General features: G+C 42.6%; 2 protein-coding genes across 3 annotated transcripts in view; one reads left to right on the top strand and one right to left on the bottom strand.

Moving 5' to 3' along the window:
• The window catches only part of EIF4E3 (eukaryotic translation initiation factor 4E family member 3), a 75,517-nt gene extending 58,307 nt beyond the window's left edge, over nt 1-17,210 (bottom strand). The window contains exon 1 of one of the 2 annotated variants that reach the window (XM_030801731.1): nt 17,042-17,210. The gene's annotated coding sequence lies outside the window, so the exon portion shown is untranslated. Of the gene's footprint in view, nt 1-16,280; nt 16,443-17,041 lie in introns of those variants that run through there. The other variant, XM_030801732.1, reaches the window with a different exon arrangement.
• Nucleotides 16,548-19,331, top strand: GPR27 (G protein-coupled receptor 27). The gene has a single exon (XM_030801729.1). It carries the CDS (start codon nt 16,877-16,879, stop codon nt 18,002-18,004), a length of 1,128 nt encoding a protein of 375 aa, XP_030657589.1. The 5' UTR covers nt 16,548-16,876; the 3' UTR covers nt 18,005-19,331.
• The last annotated feature ends 1,226 nt before the right edge of the window (nt 19,332-20,557 follow it).

The raw sequence follows: 20,557 nt of genomic DNA, 5'->3' as shown, positions 1-20,557 counted from the left end.
AAACATATGACCACCTATTAAATAAACAATTTCGAACCTAGAAAATATCAGAGTTCAACTACAAATTAATAGCAGTCTAATTTTTACTGTAAGGTTGGTTGAGCCACCTGCTTTTGGAGAGTGACTGCTTAAGAGGAATAAACCCTGGGATTCAAGAATCTCAATGAATTCCAATCACAAAAAACATGAAGAAAATCACACCAAGGCAGGGCATAATCAAACCGCTACAGTGCAGAAAAAAAGACACATTTTATACAGAGGAACAAAATAAGAATTAGGCTGGGTGTGGTGGCTCACATCTGTAAACCCAGCACTTGGGGAGGCTAAGGCAGGGGGATTGCTTGAGGCCAGGAGTTCAAGACTGGCCTGGGTAGCATAGCGAGAACTCTTGTCTCTACCAAAAAACAAAAACAAAAACAAACAAAAAACAACAACAGAGATGTTTTTCATAGGAAATGATACAACCAAGATGATAACAGAACAATCTCTTTAAAGTACTGAAAGAAGAAAACCTGTCAACCTAGAATTCTATACTCAGTGAAATATCTATTCAAAAATGATAGAGAAGATTCCCTGCCAGAAAGATGGAATAAGACATGCTTTCTCAATTCCTCCCACAAAGTATAGTGAAAAACCCTGAACATTATATAAAATAAACATAAGAAGACTCTGAAAGAGGCCAAAAGGTGGAATACCAGTTAGGGACCTCAGTAGTTAAGGAACAACACAGCATTAACTTCCCTGGGTTTTCTTTTTGTCTCATATCTCTTAGACTCAGAGATGGAGAAGCCAGCAACCTGAAAATGGTAACGAGCGCAGACAAGAAAAGTCTAGTTTCTCTGGCCAAAGGAGCAGCCTTGCAAGACAGAAAACTAACTATGCCAGCCAAATGCAACAGAAAAAACTGTGATCCTTCCCCTACCTAAGCCAGCAAGGCCAAGTGAGAAGCTTAGACTTTTACCCCCACCAGGTAGAGTGGATTAAACAACAAGCAAATACACAACAGCAAAAAAAACGTGATGAAACAAAATGCTACTTATAAAAAACTCACTTCAAATACAACAATGTGGGTAGGTTGAAAGGGAAAAAAATGAAAAAAGAGATATCATGTAACGATAACCCAACAAAGTTAAGAGTAGCTATATTAATATCAAGTAAAGCAGATTTTAGAGTAAAGTTAACCAGAGACAGAGAAGTACATTACATAATTATAAAAGAATCAACCCTCCAGGAAGACATAATGATCCTACATATATGTGCACCAAACAACAGAGCCTCAAAATACACGAAGCAAAACTTGACAGACCTGAAAGGAGATAGGCAATAGAAAATTATAGCTGGGAACTTCAACAGCCCATTGTCAGCAATGGATAGAACTGCTAGACAGAACATCAGAAAGGGTATACAAGAAATGAACAACAAAATCAGACAACAGGATCTATTTGTCATATATAGCACTTTAGCAGAGCTAAATTCTGAACCATAAAACAAAACTTAGCAAATGTAAAATAAATCAATACCAGAAAAAGAACCAGCAAATTTCCAAATGCCTGAAAATTGAACAGTATATATATATATATATATATAGGTTAAAAAGGAAGTCTCAAAGAAAATTCAAAGATACATAGACCTGAATGAAAATGAAAATACAGCATATTAAAGCATGTCAGATACAGCTAAAGCACTACTGACAGGGAAACTTACAGCACTAAATGCTTACATTAGAAAAGAGGAAAGGTCTCAAATCAACAGCCTAAATGCCTACATTAAGAAACTAGGAAAAGAAGAGCAAAGTAAACCCAAAGCAAGCATAAGGAAGAGAAAAACAAAGAGCAGAAATTAATAAAATCAAAACAGAAAAATAATAGAGAAAATTGATGAAACAACAACAAAAAAGAGAAATAGAGATGTTTTCAGACATGCAAGAACTGAAAGTATCCACTACCAGTAAATCAACACTATAAAAAATGTCACAGGCTGGGAGTAGTTGCTCATGCCTGTAATCCCAGTACTTTGGGAGGCCAAGGCCAGAGGATCGCTTGAGGCCATAAGCCCCAGACCAGTCTGGGCAACATGGTGAAACCCTGTCTCTACCAAAAAATTAAAAAATTAACCAGCTGTGGTGGCGCATGGCTGTAGTCCCAGCTACTCAAGAGGCTGAGGTGGAAGGATCACCTGAGCCTGGAAGGTTGAGGCTGAGGTGACCCGTGATTGCACCACTACACTCTAGCCTGGGTGACAGAGTGAGACCCTGTCTGAAAAAAAAAGAAATGTCACGGGAATTCCTTCAAGAAGAAGGAACATGATGCCAGAAGGGAACGTAGATTTACAGAAAGAAAGAAAGGGCACTGGAAATGATAAACACATGGGTAAAATACAAGATAATTTTAGTATTTTCAAAATCTCTTTAAAAAATAATGACTTTAAATAAGAATAATAACAATGTACTATGGGCTTTATAACATGAATAAAAGAAAAATCTATGACAATAATAGCACAGAAGTTGGGAGGGAGAAATGAGAATATACCATTGTAAGTTGTTATAGTGTATGTGAAGAGGTATAATATCACTTGAAGGTAGACTGTGCTAAATTAAAAATGTACACTGCGAATCCTAAGTAAAGCATGAAAATAACAAAGCAAATAATTATAGCTAATAATCCAACAAAAGAGATAAAAATAAATCATAAGTAATATTTAATTAATCTAAAAGAAAGCATAAAAATAGGAAAAAGCAAAGAGCAGTTAAGACAAATAGAAAACAAAGAGCAAGATGACAGATTTAAATATTACCATATTAATATTCACATTAAATGTACAGTTTAAATATTCCCAATTGAATTTCAGCCATTATTTGGTTGAATATAAAAGCAAGAACCAATAATAATGCTGCCTACAAGAAATGCACTTTAAATATAAAGGCAACAATAGATTAAAAGTGAAGGACAGAGTGTGCATTTTTCTTTCTGCGTGTAGTAGACACAAACATTCCATTTAACAGATATTGGCCAGTCGTGGTGGCTCCTGCCTGCAATCCCAGCACCTTGGGAGGCCAAGGCAGGTGGATCATTTGAGTCCAGGAGTTTCCGACCAGCCTGGGCAACATGGCGAAACACGGTCTCCACAAAAAATACAAAAATTGGCCAGGCATGGTGGTGCACACCTGTAGTCCCAGCTACTTGGGAGGCTAAGGTGGGAGGATCACCTGAGCCCAGGAGGCAGAGGTTACAATGAGCTGAGATCGTGCCACTGCACTCCAGCCTGGACAATAGAGCAAGACCCTGTCTCAAAAAACAACAAAACGAAACAACCAAATATTTACTGAGCACCTACTATTGTCCAGGAATATATGAGAAAACTTGTTAAAGGAACAAAAGAATTGTGAGAATTCACTAAAAACCACACATCCTGGCCAGCCACGGTGTCTGACGCCTGTAATCCCAGCACTATGGGAGGCTGAAGTGGGCGGATCACGAGGTCAGGAGATCAAGACCATCCTGGCTAGCATGGGGAAACCCCATCTCTACTAAAAATACAAAAAATTAACCGGGTGTGGTGGCATTCACCTATAGTTCCAGCTACTTGGGAGGCTGAACCAGGAGAATGGCTTGAAACCGGGAGACAGAAGTTGCAGTGGACGTGATTGTGCCACAGCACTCCAGCCTGGGTGACAGAGTAAGAGTCCATCTCAAATAAAATAAAATAAAATAAAAAAAACACATCCATGCACATGCACATGCACATGCACACACACACACACACACCCTGGAATCCCAGGTATAGATTGTAAGCAAAATTAGAGGTTACATTGATCCTTAGCATAATGTTATGAGTATATCCTACAATGAAATAATTTTTAAAGTAAGAAAGAAGGTATATTGTACTAATTCTAATCAAAAGAAAGCTAGAGAGGCTATATTAATATCACACTAAGTAAATTCCAGAGCAAAGAATATTATTTGGAATGAAGAGGGTCGATTAGTAATATAAATGAGTCAGTTCATCAAGAAGATATAATAATTCTAAATATTTTTTACTCCTGATAACAGAGCTCCAAGACACATGAAACAAAAACTGTTAGAAAGGCAAGGAGAAATACAAATCCAGAATTATAGCCAGAGATTTCAACACTCATCTCTCAATAATTGCTAGAACAAGTAGACAGAAATTTAGTAAGAATATAAAAGATTTCAACAACACTATCAACCATCTTGACCCAACTGACACTTATAAAACATTTCACCCAACAACCATACAAAACACATTCTTTTCAAGGGTACACAGAATGTTTACCAAGATAGACCATATTCTGGGTTATAAAAGTCTTGATAAACTTAACAGAATTCAAGTCATACAAGTATGTTCTCTGATACAGTGGAATTTAATTAGAAATTAATAATAGCAAGAACTCTGGGAATCCCCCAAATACTTATAAACTAAATAACACACTTCTCTATAACTCATGGATCAAAAAAGAAATCAAAAGGATCATTAGGAAGTATTCTGAAATGAATGAATACAAAAAACACCTATCAAATTCATGGAATTCTACCAAAACAGTTCTTAGGAGAAAATTTATAACACAAATGCCCGAATAAAGATCTCAAATAGATGGACTCAGCTTCTATGTTAAGAAACTGGAAAATAAAAGCAAATAGGATGCAAATTAAATAGATCAAAGGAGATAATAAATATCAGAGCAGAAACCAATGAAATAGAAAACAGAAAAACAGTAGAGAACATCAATGAAAGTAAAAATCAGGTTATTTGAGAATGAAAAAAATGACAAACTTCTGGCAGGACTATTCAGGGAAAAATGTACCAATATCAAAAATGACACAGAAGATATCAATACTGATTTTATATTATAGCTATGTAGATGATAACAATGGAATGTTATTAACAACTTATGCCAATGAATTGGTAACACCGATGAAATGGACAAATTCCTTTAAAGACATAAACCACCAAAATGTACTCGGTAAAATACATAACTTGAACAGCCATGTATCTGTAAAAGAAATGAAATATATAGCTAAAAACCTTCCCCCAAATAAAACTCCATGCTCAGATAGTTTTACTAGTAAATTCTACCAAACATTAAAGAAAAAAATTCTACATAAACTTTTAAAAAACAATTGAAAAGGAGAGAATACATTCCAAGTCATTCTATTAGATCGCCTTCATCCCGAACGAAAAACTAGACAAAGCCAGTACAAGAAAAAAAGAAAAACAGCTGGAGATCAATAACCCTCATGAATATATATGTAAAAATTCAAAACAAAATTTTAGCAAGTATAATACAAGAATATACATAAAGGATAGTAGTTCATGACCAAGTCATATTTATCTAACGAATGCAAGGCTGGCTTAATATGGGAAAGTCAATCAATATAATTCACTATTTAACAAAATAAAAATGTAATGTGGTTATCTCAATAGATGCATGGAAAGCATTTGTCAAAATCCAACATTAACTGCTGATTTTAAAACAAGCAAACAAACAAAAACCTCTCAGCAAAGTAGGAATGGAAGGGAACTTCCTCATCTATAGGCACCTATAAAAATCCACAGCTAACATCACACTTAATGGTGAAAAACTGAATGCTTTCCTTTTAATATGACAGAAGAGACCAATAAGGTTAGCTCTTGTCACTTCTATTTAACATTGTATTAAAGGTTCTAGCCAGTACAACAAGGCAAGAAAAAGAAATAAAAAACATCCAGACCGAAAAAAAGGTAACATTGTCTATTCCAGACGAGATGCACGTCTATGTAGAAAACCTGATAGAATTTACCCCCAAAAAACTGAAATAAGGAAGTTTAGCAAAATTTCAAAATATGAGGTCAATCTACAAAAATCAATTATATTCTTTTTATGGTAGCAATGAACAATTAAAAATTTTAAAAATACCATTCATAAAAGTATCAAAAATACAAAATGTTTATAGATAATTCTGACACCAGATATACAAGAACTACACACTGAGAAGTACAAAAGACTGCTGAGAGAAATAAAAGAAGAGCTAAAGAAATGAAGAGATATATTTGTTTGTGTGGAGGAAGATGCAGTATTGTTAAGATGTCAATTCTCCCCAAACTGATCTAGACACAACCCCAATTAATATCCCAGTAGGCTTTATCGTAGAATTAGATAACTTGATTCTAAAACACATATGTAAATGCTAATGACTGAGAACAGCCAAAACAACTAGAAAAAGAAGAACAATTTGGAGGAATAATGCTCCCTGACTTTAAGGCTTACTATAAAGCCACAATAATGAATACAGTGTGACATCAAGATAGACAAACACATAAATTCAAAAGAATAAAGAGTCCAGGAAGAGACCCACACATATATGGACAATTTGTTTTTGACAAAGGTGCAATAAGTTTTTCAACAAGGGGTACTGGAACAGTTGAATATCCATATGTTAAAAAAATGAATTTCAATCCATTGAAATTCAATCCACCTCCACACCATTTACAATATTAATATGGAACATAAAACTAATTGTAAAAAACCTAAAATCATAAAACTTCTAGAAGAAAACATAGGAGAAAATTTTCATGACCATGGTTTAGGCAAGAATTTCTTAGATATGACCTATATGCATAATTCATAAAATAATTCAAATTGATAAACTGGACTTCATCAAAATTAAAATCTCTGCTCTTCAAAAGACACTATTAAAAGAATAAAAAGACAAGCCACAAACCAGGGGAAAATAGGATTTCCAAATCTTATATCCAAAGAGAACTTTTTCCAGGATGCATAAAGAACTCCTAAAAGTCAATAATAAGAAAAATAAATGATTTATTGAAAACATATGGCATGGCAGGTTCATCAGCAAAGAAGATAGGTAGATGGCAAATAAGCACAAGAAAAAAATTGTCAATAACATTGCTCATAATTGCCAACCCAGTAGAATTTTATTCCCAGCCAAACTGTCAAGTATGAAGAAGGTAAAGTAAGAGCATTTTCAGATATGTAAAAAATCTTAAAATATTCACCTCCGGCTGTGCACAATGGCTCATGCCTGTAATCCCAGCACTTTGGGAGGCTGGGGGGGGCGGGGTGGATCACAAGGTCAGGAGTTCAAGACCAGCCTGATCGACATGGTGAAACCCTGTCTCTACAAAAAGTACAAAAATTAGCTGGGCATGGTAGCACGTGCCTGTAGTCCCAGCTACTCAGGTGGCTAAGGCAGGAAAATCGCTTGAACCCGAGAGGCAGAGGTTGCAGTGAGCCGAAATTGCACCACTGCACTCCAGCCTGGGTGACAGAGCGAGACTCCATCTCAAAAATATATATACATTTATGTCCAAAGCAGCTTCCTCAGGAAGCTATTGATATATGTATACCACTTGAAAATGAAATAAAAGAATTAAATAAGAAAGAGAAAGATGTGGGTTCATTCCAGGAAATAAGAAGTCTCACAGGGAGAGAAGAGCATGCTTTGGAAGGCAGTGCCAGGGCCACAGCTGTGCAGGGAGCTGTCCAGACCAGATGAAGTAAGAGAATGAAGGAAGGGTGGTAGCAGGGGTTTTTCTGAGAAATGCAGCTGTTTATCCAAAATGTTTGAGATATGGAAATCAGACCTCTGTAAGTTCACATGGGAGTCTAAGGAGAATCGAGCCCAAGTCATACTTTTTATGTAATTTGTTTTATCATAAAAATCTGTCTGCCTTATCTCTAAGATTTATTTTTACAGATGCTCTCCTCAACAACTGTTACAATTCTGCAAATGAAAGAGTCTCTACCTCATCTAAATAAAAACCCAATGCAAAGCTTGGTGCTGGTGGCATAGGAAGAATTTATATGTGTGTGGGAGGTGGAAGGTGTATGTATATAGAGGGTGGGCATTTAAAAGAGCCAAACTTTCATATTGTATTACAAGGAAGTCGTTGCATAATAGGTAAACTAGCAATTCAAGGAACAGTAGGTACATCCTTAAAGATGTGTCTTACAGGCCCCTGTTCCACAGCTCATAACATTTTATATGGATGTACCCCCCAAATCTCCACCGTATAAAGTATATTCACTGTAATTCTCTAGAGTAGAAAGTATCAATAATCGATGCACTATTTGATTTTCGATCAAATAAGAGAGAAAGGAGATGAAGGCAAGGATTATAGCAGTAGCAGCTTTGATATACAATATTTATACCATTATTCCATGCCCATGAAGAGAATGCTTAAGGAATAGGTTTGACCTTGTAATCTTCAGCACTCCCAGCAGCACTCTAGTCTTGGTGGCTGCATTGAGCCTGTCAATGCAAAATTTAGGATCACAACATGACTTAACCACTAGAGGGAGTTTAAACAGCTAGTAAACACAATGCAAAAGAAAGGGGCCACATTTTTTAAGGCCTTTTTTTCTCACTTGGAGCGGTTGCTATAACTTGCTTAGAAAACCATTATAGAAATATCAATAATGGCACTTTAAATAGTGATAACACGTTAGTGTAGACTCCTTGTTTGTTTCTTTTCGATATCGAAAGTGTTTATTTTCAGGTGGTTAAAATACTGCCACCTATGCCGTCAGCATAATGGTTTTTTGCAATTCTGTACTAGCAGATACAATCCCAGTTTAATACTTCTATCATCCCGATAGGTTTTCTTTCAATTATATATTAGTAGACAAAGCTCTCTGTACATATTTGTTAAGAATTCAGGCTTTCGGTCCAAACAGACTGGAATTTTACCTTGCTCTTCTACTTTGTGCTGTGTGACCACAGACTATGGTTAACTGCTTTAAAACTCAAGGCTCCTCATCTGTAAAACTGGGGTACGAGATTTTGTAGGACTAAATTAGTAATCATATATGCAAAACAGCTTAGTGCATTTTTGGATCTAAAAAATGATAGCTTTTCTAGTGGCTGTGCTGCAATATAAAGCTATTGATTAAATAAAACTTTCTTAATCTCTCTTCCCAGGTTTACCTAAACATCAAAGCCCCAAAGCACGTAAATGCTAAGGCCCACCAAATTGGGCAATCCTTGTGCACATGATCATATGGCAAGGCATGACTTATTTCTGTGGCCAGCCTCAGGTAAGAGTACAAGAAATCACACCTTAAGAATCTGCACTCACTCAGAAAGCCATAACTAGGAGTTCACATTATTTGCCAGGCTCCTATCCACCTTTTAATAAAGACACTTCCAAAGGCCAGAGAGGTGATCTCGCTTTCATATGAATTTTTTTGATAATTCTGTTTTCTTACGATATCCACAGAGTTGTGGAACCATCACTATTACTTAATTTTAGAACATTTTCATCACCCCCCAAAAAACTCTGGACCCATTAGTGGTCACTCTCCAATCCTTCCCCCCAGCTCCCAGCAACTACTAACCAACTTTCTATCACTATGGAGTTACCTGTTCTGGGCATTTCATATAAGTGGATTTGTAAAATACGTGGTCTTTTGTGTTTGGCTTCTTTCACTGAGTACAGTATTTTCAAGGTTCATCCACACTGGAGCATCACGTACCAGTACTTGTTATTATGAGTGAATAGTATTCCACTGTAGGGATATATGACATTTTATTTATCCATCCATTCATTCATTGACCTTTGTGTTGCTTTCTCCTTTTGGTTATTAGGAATGACAATGTTATGAACATCTACATATGGGTTTTCATGTGGACATGTTTTCATTTCTCTTGGGTAAATGCCTAGGCATGAAATGGCTAGGTCATAAGGTAACTCTATGTTTAACTTTTCGAGGAGTCACCAAATGATTTTCCAAAACAGCTGTATCATTTTCCATCCCCACCAGCATCATCTGAGGGTTCCAATTCCTCCATGTCATCACCAACACCTGTTACCATCTACATTTTTGATAATAGCCACCATAGTAGATATGAAGTGGTACCTCAGATGGTTTGAATTGCATTGTCCTATTGACTAATGATGCAAAGTATCTTTCCATGTGCTAATTGGCCATTTACATATCTTTTTAGAGACAATTTTTAAAATTGGGTTGTCTTTTTTGAGTTATGAGTTCTTTACATATTCTGGATACAAGTCCCCCATCAGACACATTATCTGAAGACATTTTCTCCCATTCTGTAGGCGGGCCTTTCATTTTCTTGATGGTGTCTATTGAAGCACAAACTCTAAAAATTTTAATGAAATCCAATTTATGTATTTTTTTCTTTTGTCACCTGTCCTTTTGGGAACATATCCAAGAAACCACTTCCTAATCTAAAGTCACGAAAATTTACTCCTATATTTTCTTCTAAGAGTTGTTAGAGTTTTAGCCCTGACTTTTAGGTCTATCATCCATTTTGAATTTTTTTAAATATATGGTGTGGGGTTGGGGTGCAACTTCATTCTCTTGCATGTGGAGAAAGAAAACCAACTGTTAAGGAGTTTTCACTCGGCCGGGCGCGGTGGCTCACGCCTGTAATCCCAGCACTTTGGGAGGCCGAGGCGGGTGGATCACGAGGTCGGGAGATCGAGACCATCCTGGCTAACACGGTGAAACCCCATCTCTACTAAAAATACAAAAAAAAATTAGCCGGGCGAGGTGGCGGGCGCCTGTAGTCCCAGCTACGCGGGAGGCTGAGGCAGGAGAATGGCGTGAACCCCCGGGGACCGGGGCCTGCAGTGAGCCGAGACTGCACCACTGCACTCCAGCCTGGGTGAAACAGCGAGACTCCGTCTCAAAAAAAAAAGAGTTTTCACTAAACATATTTTGCTTAAATGAAGTGTGACAATATGCTATACACATACACATAAAGATATTCAGTTATTCATTCAACAAATACAGACAGCAAGCACAATATTTTGAGATATGCAGTGGTAATTTTTCTTCCTCTATTTTTCCTTTTCCTTCCCAACATTCAAGTGGATAGCAGGCTCTGGGCTTCCTTGACTAGGAGAGGTTTATGGCAAGGTGGCTTCCTAGCTTTTATTTTTTCCAAACACCTGAATTTGGGGAACACAGCTTCCCAGGGAAATTCATTCCAGTTGACTCTTGAACAACATGGGTTTGAACTGCATGGGTTGGTTTATATGTGAATTTTTTTCAATCAAAACAGGATGGTAAATACAGTATCTGAGAGATGTGAACCCTGCATATGAAGAGCTGACTTCTCATATATATGGATTCTGCAGGGCTGGCTATGGGACTTGAGTATGCATGGATTCAGGTGCACACGGAGGCCCTGGAACGAATTCCCTGTTTATACTGAGGGATGACTGTAATTACATTGTCCAGAAGAACAAGGAAGAACTGGGTTTTCACCCTCTTCCAGAGTATATAGGGAGTCCCTGGAGATGAATGTAGGAGGAGGAGAAGAGAAGAAAAGGGTACTGAGAGAGAGGGAAGCTGCACCCAGCTTCTCAGACATACTGCTGAGAAGAATGCCTGTGGATGCATCTAATATCATACGCATCCTCAGCCCAGATTCTCACACCACAAATCTGGCACAAAGCAGCCAAGAGTCACCAAACCACGATGGCTTGGAGGAACAGGAACAATATGCCAACAACTGATGAAACATGAGAAGAGACATCCCCCACACACATGCATGCACTATCCTGAATGACCATCTACTAGGCAATTTAGGCACTTGCCTGAAATTACAGTATATTCCGAGAAAGCAAGGACCCATGATGAAATCCAAGATGCACTAAGGCTACATTTTTTTCTCCACCAGCAAAACAAAATGGCAACACAGAGTCAGAAATTAGGTTTCTAGGAAGCAGTTGCACTTCTTGCACTCTTGATGATACAGACTGACACTCATACTTGCCACATACATATTGAGAACCTACTGTGTACAGGGCATCCTGCTAGGTTAAGCTGAGGTGGGAAATATAAAAGTCAATTAAATCATGGTTAGCCAAGACATTTATGTAGTCAGGTAAGAGCAAATATGCGTAAGTGTAGTTAACCATTTATTGCACACGACTTGTGTGCACACCTTGTGCTACACTCTTTGTAAATGAATCTCATTTAATTGAATCTTCCCACAATGGGCTTTTGATATTCAGACATTCAGAGCGGGCAAGAGACTTGCCCAGTGAGCCAAAGTCTGGGCTCTTTACAGTTAGGTACAACCTGGTTCATGTACAACTACCACGAATGCACAGCTAGTCATTGGTGGAACCTGGACATGAACGAGAGTGGTCCTCACCGCACGGCCCATTCTTATTGTCAAAGTTATGACTTGGTCCCGTGGAGAGGTCAACTTGAGCGCTGCCCTTAGATAATCCAACATCCACTGGGCCTAGACTTTGGCTCATTTTTTCTAAGAGTTGGGATGGAGTTAAGTCAAACCAACCTTCTCTAACTTGGTGTTTAATGTACCTATTGGCAGGTGACTGGCCAGAAGCCTGAGGTTAAACAGGATACACTGGCCAGACTGGACCTCATGATTAGGGAACCCATGACCTTGACTGTATCTGCCAAAGGGTGCCAACCAGTTCTTCTGAACAGTCAGGATTTCTAGTACCATTCACACCATCTATATGTGCAGCAAAGAAGTGACATAAATGATTTGGGGAGTGGGGGTGGGAAATACTTTTGTTTCTATGTCCAAAAGGAATAATTTGATTATACAAGAATAATGGAAATTTTCTTATAGGAAAAAATGTCATAGAGCTGTTTTGCTTTGAGATGAAGGCATACAATTTGGTGCCTAAGAAAGTATTTAAAATTCTTGCTGCAGCTTCCTAGAAACAGTAAAAGGAAAATACATTGATCCTGGCCAATGAAATGTTAATAGTTTTTCCTTAAGTATTAATCTACTCAACAAATGTTTATAATGAAAGAAGTAGGCATATAAAGGCTGTGAGAGAACCATGATTTATATATTTTCTACTGCTGCTTCTGCTATTTGAGCCTGGGAAAATGACTAAACCAAATCTCAAGAGCAGCATTTTGAGCCGTAGATAGAAACAGAAAACACAGAAAATTTTAAATTATAAGGAACTGATAATGTCCCTTCTTTTGTGTCCTTTTCTGAAAAATAAATCTCTCCCCATTTGTGAGACATAATCACTTAACTTCCATTTCCTTATACCTAAACTCAACTTCAGAGCCCAGGACCCTCAGAAATCATTTGGTCCAATGTCCCATTTCATAAATGGACACATTTGAGATTCCAAGAGGTTAAGTGACTTGTCAAACATCATGTGCTCATTAGAACAAAAAATATGAAGATATTCAGTGGAAGATAGTGACCTAGGAGTGGGAGGACCTGGGTTCTCCCTCCCACTCAGCTATTCATGAGCTTCTCTGCTTGTAAAATTCATGTGTTAGGATTAGATGGTTTTGAAAAATCCTTCCCTCTCGAAAGGGGTTATAATTCTGTGCACCGGAGCATCAGTAGTTTGTGTATGTTAGTTTACTGCTTTTATAAACTCAAAAGCTTTCTTCGCAGTTATAACGAAGAGGCAGTGTTTGTGGAAATCATGAGGATGGACTCTTAAACACAGAGTTCCTCAGCTGGCTGTGGTGGCTCACGCCTGTAATCCCAGCACTTTGGGAGGCGAGGTGGGAGGATCACTTGAGCCCAGGAGTTCTAGACCAGCCTGGGAAACATAGGGAGACCCCATCTCTACAAATAAGTTTTTTTTTTTTTGAGACAGAGTCTCACTCTGTTGCCCAGGCTGAAGTGCAGTGGTGCGATTTCAGCTCACTGCAAGCTCTGCCTCCCGGGTTCATGCCATTCTCCTGCCTCAGCCTCCTGAGTAGCTGGGACTACAGGCGCCTGCCACCACGCCCAGATAATTTTTTGTATTTTAATGGAGACAGGGTTTCACCATGTCAGCCAGGATAGTCTCGATCTCCTGACCTCATGATCCGCCCGCCTCAGCCTCCCAAAGTGCTGGGATTACAGGCGTGAGCCACCATGCCCAGCTTCTACAAATAATTTTTTAAAAATTAGTGGGGCGTGGTGGTATAAGCCTGTGGTCCCAGCTACTCAGGAGGCTGAGGTAGGAGGACTGCCTAAGCCTGGGAGGTTGAGGCTGCAGTGAGCCACGATGATGCCACTGATTCCAGCCTAGGTGACAGAGTGAGACCCTGTCTCAAAATAAATAAAGTCAGACTTCCAGCTCCTACACTTACTTGAAAGTAAGTGTAAAGTAAGTGTAAGCGGTGAAAGCCTGAACAAATTAACCCCTCTGCCTCCTCTGCAAAATGAAGATAGTAACAGCACATACTACATCTGGCCATTACAATGATTACATTAAATAACACATGTCAAGAATTTAGCACAATGCTTGGCACACAGCAAGTGCTCAGTAAAAGGTGGCTGCCATTAGTATTACCATAAAGCAACCAGAGTTGGTGAATTTGTGTGGGTTATTAAGAAGGCATCCCCTCCTCTGGGCAGAAGCAGCCCAAGCGCTAAGGGCCACAGCAAGGCAGGATCAAATTCTCTACAGCTGTGGGTCTACCTTTAAACAAAGAAATAAGGAACCATTTCCTACCCTCCCTTGCTCAAGTGCTCACTCTCAAATGATAGCCAATGATATGTTTAAGTCTTTGTTTATAATGTAGGAAGCTCTTCTTTGGAGAGGCCTACTTAGATGGCTGGAATATTTCTGCTCTTTCCCTTTTCTTTTTCTGCCTGGAATGAAGAAATGATGGTTGGAGTGTCAGCAGCCTACTGTGATCATGAGGGAAAGGCTAAAAGACTTCCAGAGATTCAGTCCTTGAGCCAATAAATCAATGTCAGCAACTACTGACCTCCAGACTTCTTCTTTCATGAGGAAAATAAAACTCACGTACACGTTTTTTGCTACTAGTATCAAACTGCAATTCCTAACCCATACACCCTCCAAAATCTATTCTCTATCAACATACATTTACAGATGTGCCTGGTCAGCCACTTACTGCTGGCCACTTAGGAATCCCAAGTCAGGTGCTCAATAGTTGATTTTCTTGAAAAATCACTTAGATTTTTTAAAAAATATCCAAACTGTCCCCAAGGACCTTACTATTCAAAGTAAGGTCAGCGGACCAACAGCATTAGTCTCACCCAGGAGCTTGTTAGAAATGCAGAACCTCTGGCCCCATTCCAGAACTACTAAATCAGAATCTTCATTTTAACAGGGTCCCCAGTGATTTCTGCACATAGTGAAGTTTGAGGCTCTGGACTAGGTTTACCGGCTCTGCTTTGTCATCCCTCCTCAACACTGCTGCCAGACTAATGTTCCTGGAGCACACCTAGTCATATCGCTCCCCTTCTCAAAAGCTCTCAAGGGCTCCTGACTGCCTGCAGACTAAAGTTTCGACTTCTTAGCCTGATCATTAAGGCCCTCTATGATCTTACACTATCCTGAAAATGCCCATCAAGGTGCCTGCCTTGCATGTAATCAATAGGCAATAAATCATTTTCTGCATAGAAGAAAAAAAAATACGAGTGTGGGTGAGAAACAATGCGTTGCTTAATTCTGGCTTTACCATGTAAGCACTGGGGATACAGTGGTACCAAAAACCAGGCATGATCCCTTGCCTTCAAAGAGCTTAGAGACTAGTTAGAAGAGCATGATTTTTAAAAAGAAATGAAAGTATATAACGACAAATTAAAAGTGCTAAGAAGGAAATGACTAGAGGGCAGGGATACAGAGTAAGACAGACGGGTCAGAAGGAGGCCCTAAGAAGAGGGAGCCTGTTGTGGGGCTGGTCCAGGCAGAGGTACCAGCATGTGCAAGGTCCTGCGAGACAAATGCGGTGTGTCTGAGAATCACGACAGGGGCTGCCCTTTCAGGCTTACCCAGAAAATAGATATCCTGGGAGGAAGGTGGCATAGGGTTCACCTTCCAAGTCACTTAAAGATGAAATGCTGCATTTCTTTTCCCTGATACAGGTCCTTCACCGGGATCACTGATGAGTTAGCGAGCAGGGGATGCTGCAGAGTCGCTGTGAGTCCAGCACTGGAAATCAGACCAAGCGAAATTTGAATCCCAGCTCCGCTACTTCCCGACTCTCTACTCCCTTGACCTCCAAGCCTCTGCTTCCTGAGGTATAAAGTGGGGTTAAGGATGGAAACAACTTCGTGATTACTATTGAGGGAGATAATGCTTGCCAAGCTCCCCAGCACACTGCCACCCACATCAGTGCGCACCTGAGTATCAGCGGTTTTAGGATTACGATGACTATTACTATCGTAAATTACTCCTAGTCTTCGGGCAGAAGGCTCATTCCGGATATTCCTGTCCCCTCTGAGGCCTCCCGACCCTGCCAGCCCAGGCAACCTCCCCCGCGCACGGACACCGTGACCCCAGCGCGGGCGCCGCCGCCGGACCCCCGTTACCTGGGGCCAAACGCGACTTGTCGCCACCTTGCGTCCTGGGCCCTGCCTCCCTCCCGGCCGCCTCCCGACCCCGCGGCTGCTGCGGAGGCGCCCCCAGCCCAGCCGGGCCCAGGCGGTGCGGGATGCCTCGGCGGGGCTGGCGGCGGCGGCCGCGCTGCGCGCTCCGGCGGAGGGGAGGGGGCTCCGCGGCGGCGGCGGCGGCGGCGGCGGCGGCAGCAGCGGCGGCGGCGGCGGGCCCGGCGGGGGGCAGAGCCAAGAGGCGCGGCAGCGGCAGCGGAGAAGTAGGAGGAGACGGAGGAGGATGCGGGGGGCTGCGGGCGGCGGCGAGGCCCTGTCCGCAGTGAAGCCCGCGGCGCCTAGGGCGCAGGGAGTGGCCGCCTCCTCCTGCGCGCACCATTCCTGAGATGGCGGCGGCGGCGGCGGCGCAGCGGCGGCTCGGGGAGCCCAGGAGGGGCCGCCCGGGAGCGGGCTGAGCCCCGCAGGACGGGGAGCTCGCCCAGGGCCGGCGGGGCGGCGGAGTGCGGGCCGGGCGGCCTGCGGGAGCGGCAAGGCAGGGGACGGCCCCGGGGCGGAGCGCACGGCCTGGTGAGGCCGCGATGGCGAACGCGAGCGAGCCGGGTGGCAGCGGCGGCGGCGAGGCGGCCGCCCTGGGCCTCAAGCTGGCCACGCTCAGCCTGCTGCTCTGCGTGAGCCTAGCGGGCAACGTGCTGTTCGCGCTGCTGATCGTGCGGGAGCGCAGCCTGCATCGCGCCCCGTACTACCTGCTGCTCGACCTGTGCCTGGCCGACGGGCTGCGCGCGCTCGCCTGCCTCCCGGCCGTCATGCTGGCGGCGCGGCGTGCGGCGGCCGCGGCGGGGGCGCCGCCGGGCGCGCTGGGCTGCAAGCTGCTCGCCTTCCTGGCCGCGCTCTTCTGCTTCCACGCCGCCTTCCTGCTGCTGGGCGTGGGCGTCACCCGCTACCTGGCCATCGCGCACCACCGCTTCTATGCCGAGCGCCTGGCCGGCTGGCCGTGCGCCGCCATGCTGGTGTGCGCCGCCTGGGCGCTGGCGCTGGCCGCGGCCTTCCCGCCCGTGCTGGACGGCGGCGGCGACGACGAGGACGCGCCGTGCGCCCTGGAGCAGCGGCCCGACGGCGCCCCCGGCGCGCTGGGCTTCCTGCTGCTGCTGGCCGTGGTGGTGGGCGCCACGCACCTTGTCTACCTCCGCCTGCTCTTCTTCATCCACGACCGCCGCAAGATGCGGCCCGCGCGCCTGGTGCCCGCAGTCAGCCACGACTGGACCTTCCACGGCCCGGGCGCCACTGGCCAGGCGGCCGCCAACTGGACGGCGGGCTTCGGCCGCGGGCCCACGCCGCCCGCGCTTGTGGGCATCCGGCCCGCGGGGCCGGGCCGCGGCGCGCGCCGCCTCCTCGTGCTGGAAGAATTTAAGACGGAGAAGAGGCTGTGCAAGATGTTCTACGCCGTCACGCTGCTCTTCCTGCTCCTCTGGGGGCCCTACGTCGTGGCCAGCTACCTGCGGGTCCTGGTGCGGCCCGGCGCCGTCCCCCAGGCGTACCTGACGGCCTCCGTGTGGCTGACCTTCGCGCAGGCCGGCATCAACCCAGTCGTGTGCTTCCTCTTCAACAGGGAGCTGAGGGACTGCTTCAGGGCCCAGTTCCCCTGCTGCCAGAGCCCCCGGACCACCCAGGCGACCCATCCCTGCGACCTGAAAGGCATTGGTTTATGAGGGAGGCCCCGCCACATAGACCCCCAACCCAGCCTTTCCCTTTGGCTTGGACGGTGACGTCGTATCTTTTCCTTCTGGCCCCTGTTTAATTTTCTAAGCTGCCTTCAAAATGACTCGAAGTGGACAGACACTTGGATTGTACTGACTCCTTTGGGGGTGGGGTGGGGTGGGGTGCGTGAGGAGTAGGATGCTCAGCCCACTCCAGCTCCGCACATTCGTCCTTCTAACTCGACTTTCTTCCTGACAGTAGGCCCTGCAGTCTTTTTGTACCGGTACTGACGTCTTTTATTCCATGTGTGGTTCCTTTTTTTCTTTTTCTATAAAGGCTATACTAATTTTCTTCATGCAACGTTTCCTAAAGACCATGGCCAGTTTTCTACAGAAGCTATTTTTGACAACCTCAAGTGGCATTACATTTTGCAGTGAAGTAGAGGAACCTAGGGGGACTTCTTCACAAGTTAGATTTCTTGAGGATCTTCTGTTGGAAGCAGGAGAAAGTGGGGGGTGGGGGGGAGTTGTCTGAAATGCCCTCTGAATTGCCGGCTGCAGGGTCCTTGTGCTGCGCCGGTTCTTTGAAAGTGTCAGTGTTGATATTGAACTTAAAGAGCGGAGATGGAGGTCAGTAGCAAGGCAGTCATTTTTTTAAAGCAGTAAGTAACAAGTAAGATTTGGTTCCCGGTTTACTTTCTGCTGCTAAAAACCGCGTCAGTGACAACTGCTCTCTGTATTATAGCAATCTTGAATGGAAACATTTCTGTCAAGTTGTAAGTTTTAAAAGAGTAAAGTGTTTTGGTTAGTAATGATGTGGAGAAAAATACAGTATTGCATGTGTTCGTGTGTACAGATTGTGGTTCGAGGATTGGGAGGGCTCTGAGAAGCAGAGTACTACATCAGAATTGTTTTAAGTATTTTTTGCCAATAAAAAATTAATTTTATGGAAATGGCTTGTGCTTTGAGAAGCCCAGTTTTATTCTGTCTTATGAAACTAATTTCCACTTTGAAAATTGTTCTTCTGTTGTTCATGGTATAAATGAATGGAATATAATGATACCCTCCTTCTAGGAAACAAAGCATTTCCTTAAAATGTTTGCTAGGTTAAGCTGTGCTGTTCTTACTGATGGTTGTTTTAAATTAATAATGAGAACTATAATTTAAATATTTCTTTGTTAGACATTATAATGTTAAACTGAAAGACTAAATTCTGCAAGTACTATATAATATTTTTGGCTTATAATGCTACATTTTTATTAATGTACCTTCCGTTTTGAGGATTTATATCTGTATTTCTCTTTGCATTATACAAATATACCAGTATTTTCATTCTGGAGTGGTTGTTTTGTTGTGGTGGTGGTGTTGTTTGAGGCTGTAATGATACATGCGTCGAAGTATGTTATATGCCTCTAAGTTTGTTATGTAAGGATAACATGCTCTATGATCCTTTTAGCACGTGTTCTTTAGTTACAGGTTTCATAGTTTGACCATCAGCATATCCAAGTCATTTGGAGGCTTAATTTAAAATGCAAGATAAAATCTGCGAATCTTTTCTTTAAAGGGAAGAAGCAGTAGACATATATACTGCTTTAAAACTGTTTTTTTATTTGGATGACAACATTTTAATGACTATTCGTTAAATGACATAAAAAAGCTTTTAAATAAACATATCAAACTCAAGTACAAGCAATCATTTTGATAAAAGTACTAGGTAAAAGTAGGGGTGGTAGATACATTGAAATTTAGCTGAGTATAATATAAACTATTAAATGTTCAGTCCAATGGGAATAAGTTATGAAAAGAGAGTGTGGCCAATTTAATTGATCTCTGGTAAATAGGCTGCATGATTTTATTTTGTTGTGGAAGTTAGTCTGTGAAGACAGTCTCCTACTTGGAAAATATGAGACAGTTACCCTATTTCTCCCCACCTCATGAGTCCAGGTTGGCCTCAATCATCTCCAAGGGCCACTGATCAGAAACCTTAGCCAACCCCAAGATAGAGGAGCCCAGAAGTACCTCTCTCCTCATCTAACCCTCCACCTGCCCAAGTGATCTCAGTTCCAAAAATAGAGGTCGGACCAGACCATGATGGCTCATGCCTGTAACCCCAGAACTTTGGGAGGCCGAGGCAGGAGAATTGCTTGAGACCAGGAGTTTGAGGCCAGCCTAAGCAACATAGCGAGACCATGTCTCTACAAAAAAATAAAAAAATTAGCTGGGTGTGGTAATGTTCACCTGTGGTCACAGCTACTGGGGAGGCCGAGGTGACAGGATGGCTTAAGCCCATGAGGTCAAGGCTGCAGTGAGCCATGACTGTGCCACAGCACTCTAGCCTGGATGACAGAGCTCTCGAGACCCTGTCTCAAAAAAGCCCCCAAAACAGAGATCACCAAGTGTCTGTGATTTTCACACCTGGCATGCCACAGGAACCAGCCCATCATGGCTGACTCCTGAGCCACTCCAGCTTTGGGCAGCAGCTCAGCTGCACCAGAGGTGACGCGTTGGCCTGACATAGCCTTGAATTCAAGGGATATTTTGTCATATGAGAAGGCATAAGCCAGA

Source organism: Nomascus leucogenys, chromosome 21 (assembly GCF_006542625.1).
Source record: "Nomascus leucogenys isolate Asia chromosome 21, Asia_NLE_v1, whole genome shotgun sequence".
In the NCBI taxonomy this organism is placed as follows: Eukaryota; Metazoa; Chordata; class Mammalia; order Primates; family Hylobatidae; genus Nomascus; species Nomascus leucogenys.
Note: the sequence above shows the minus strand (reverse complement) of the source record. Positions and strands in the feature narration are given on the sequence as shown.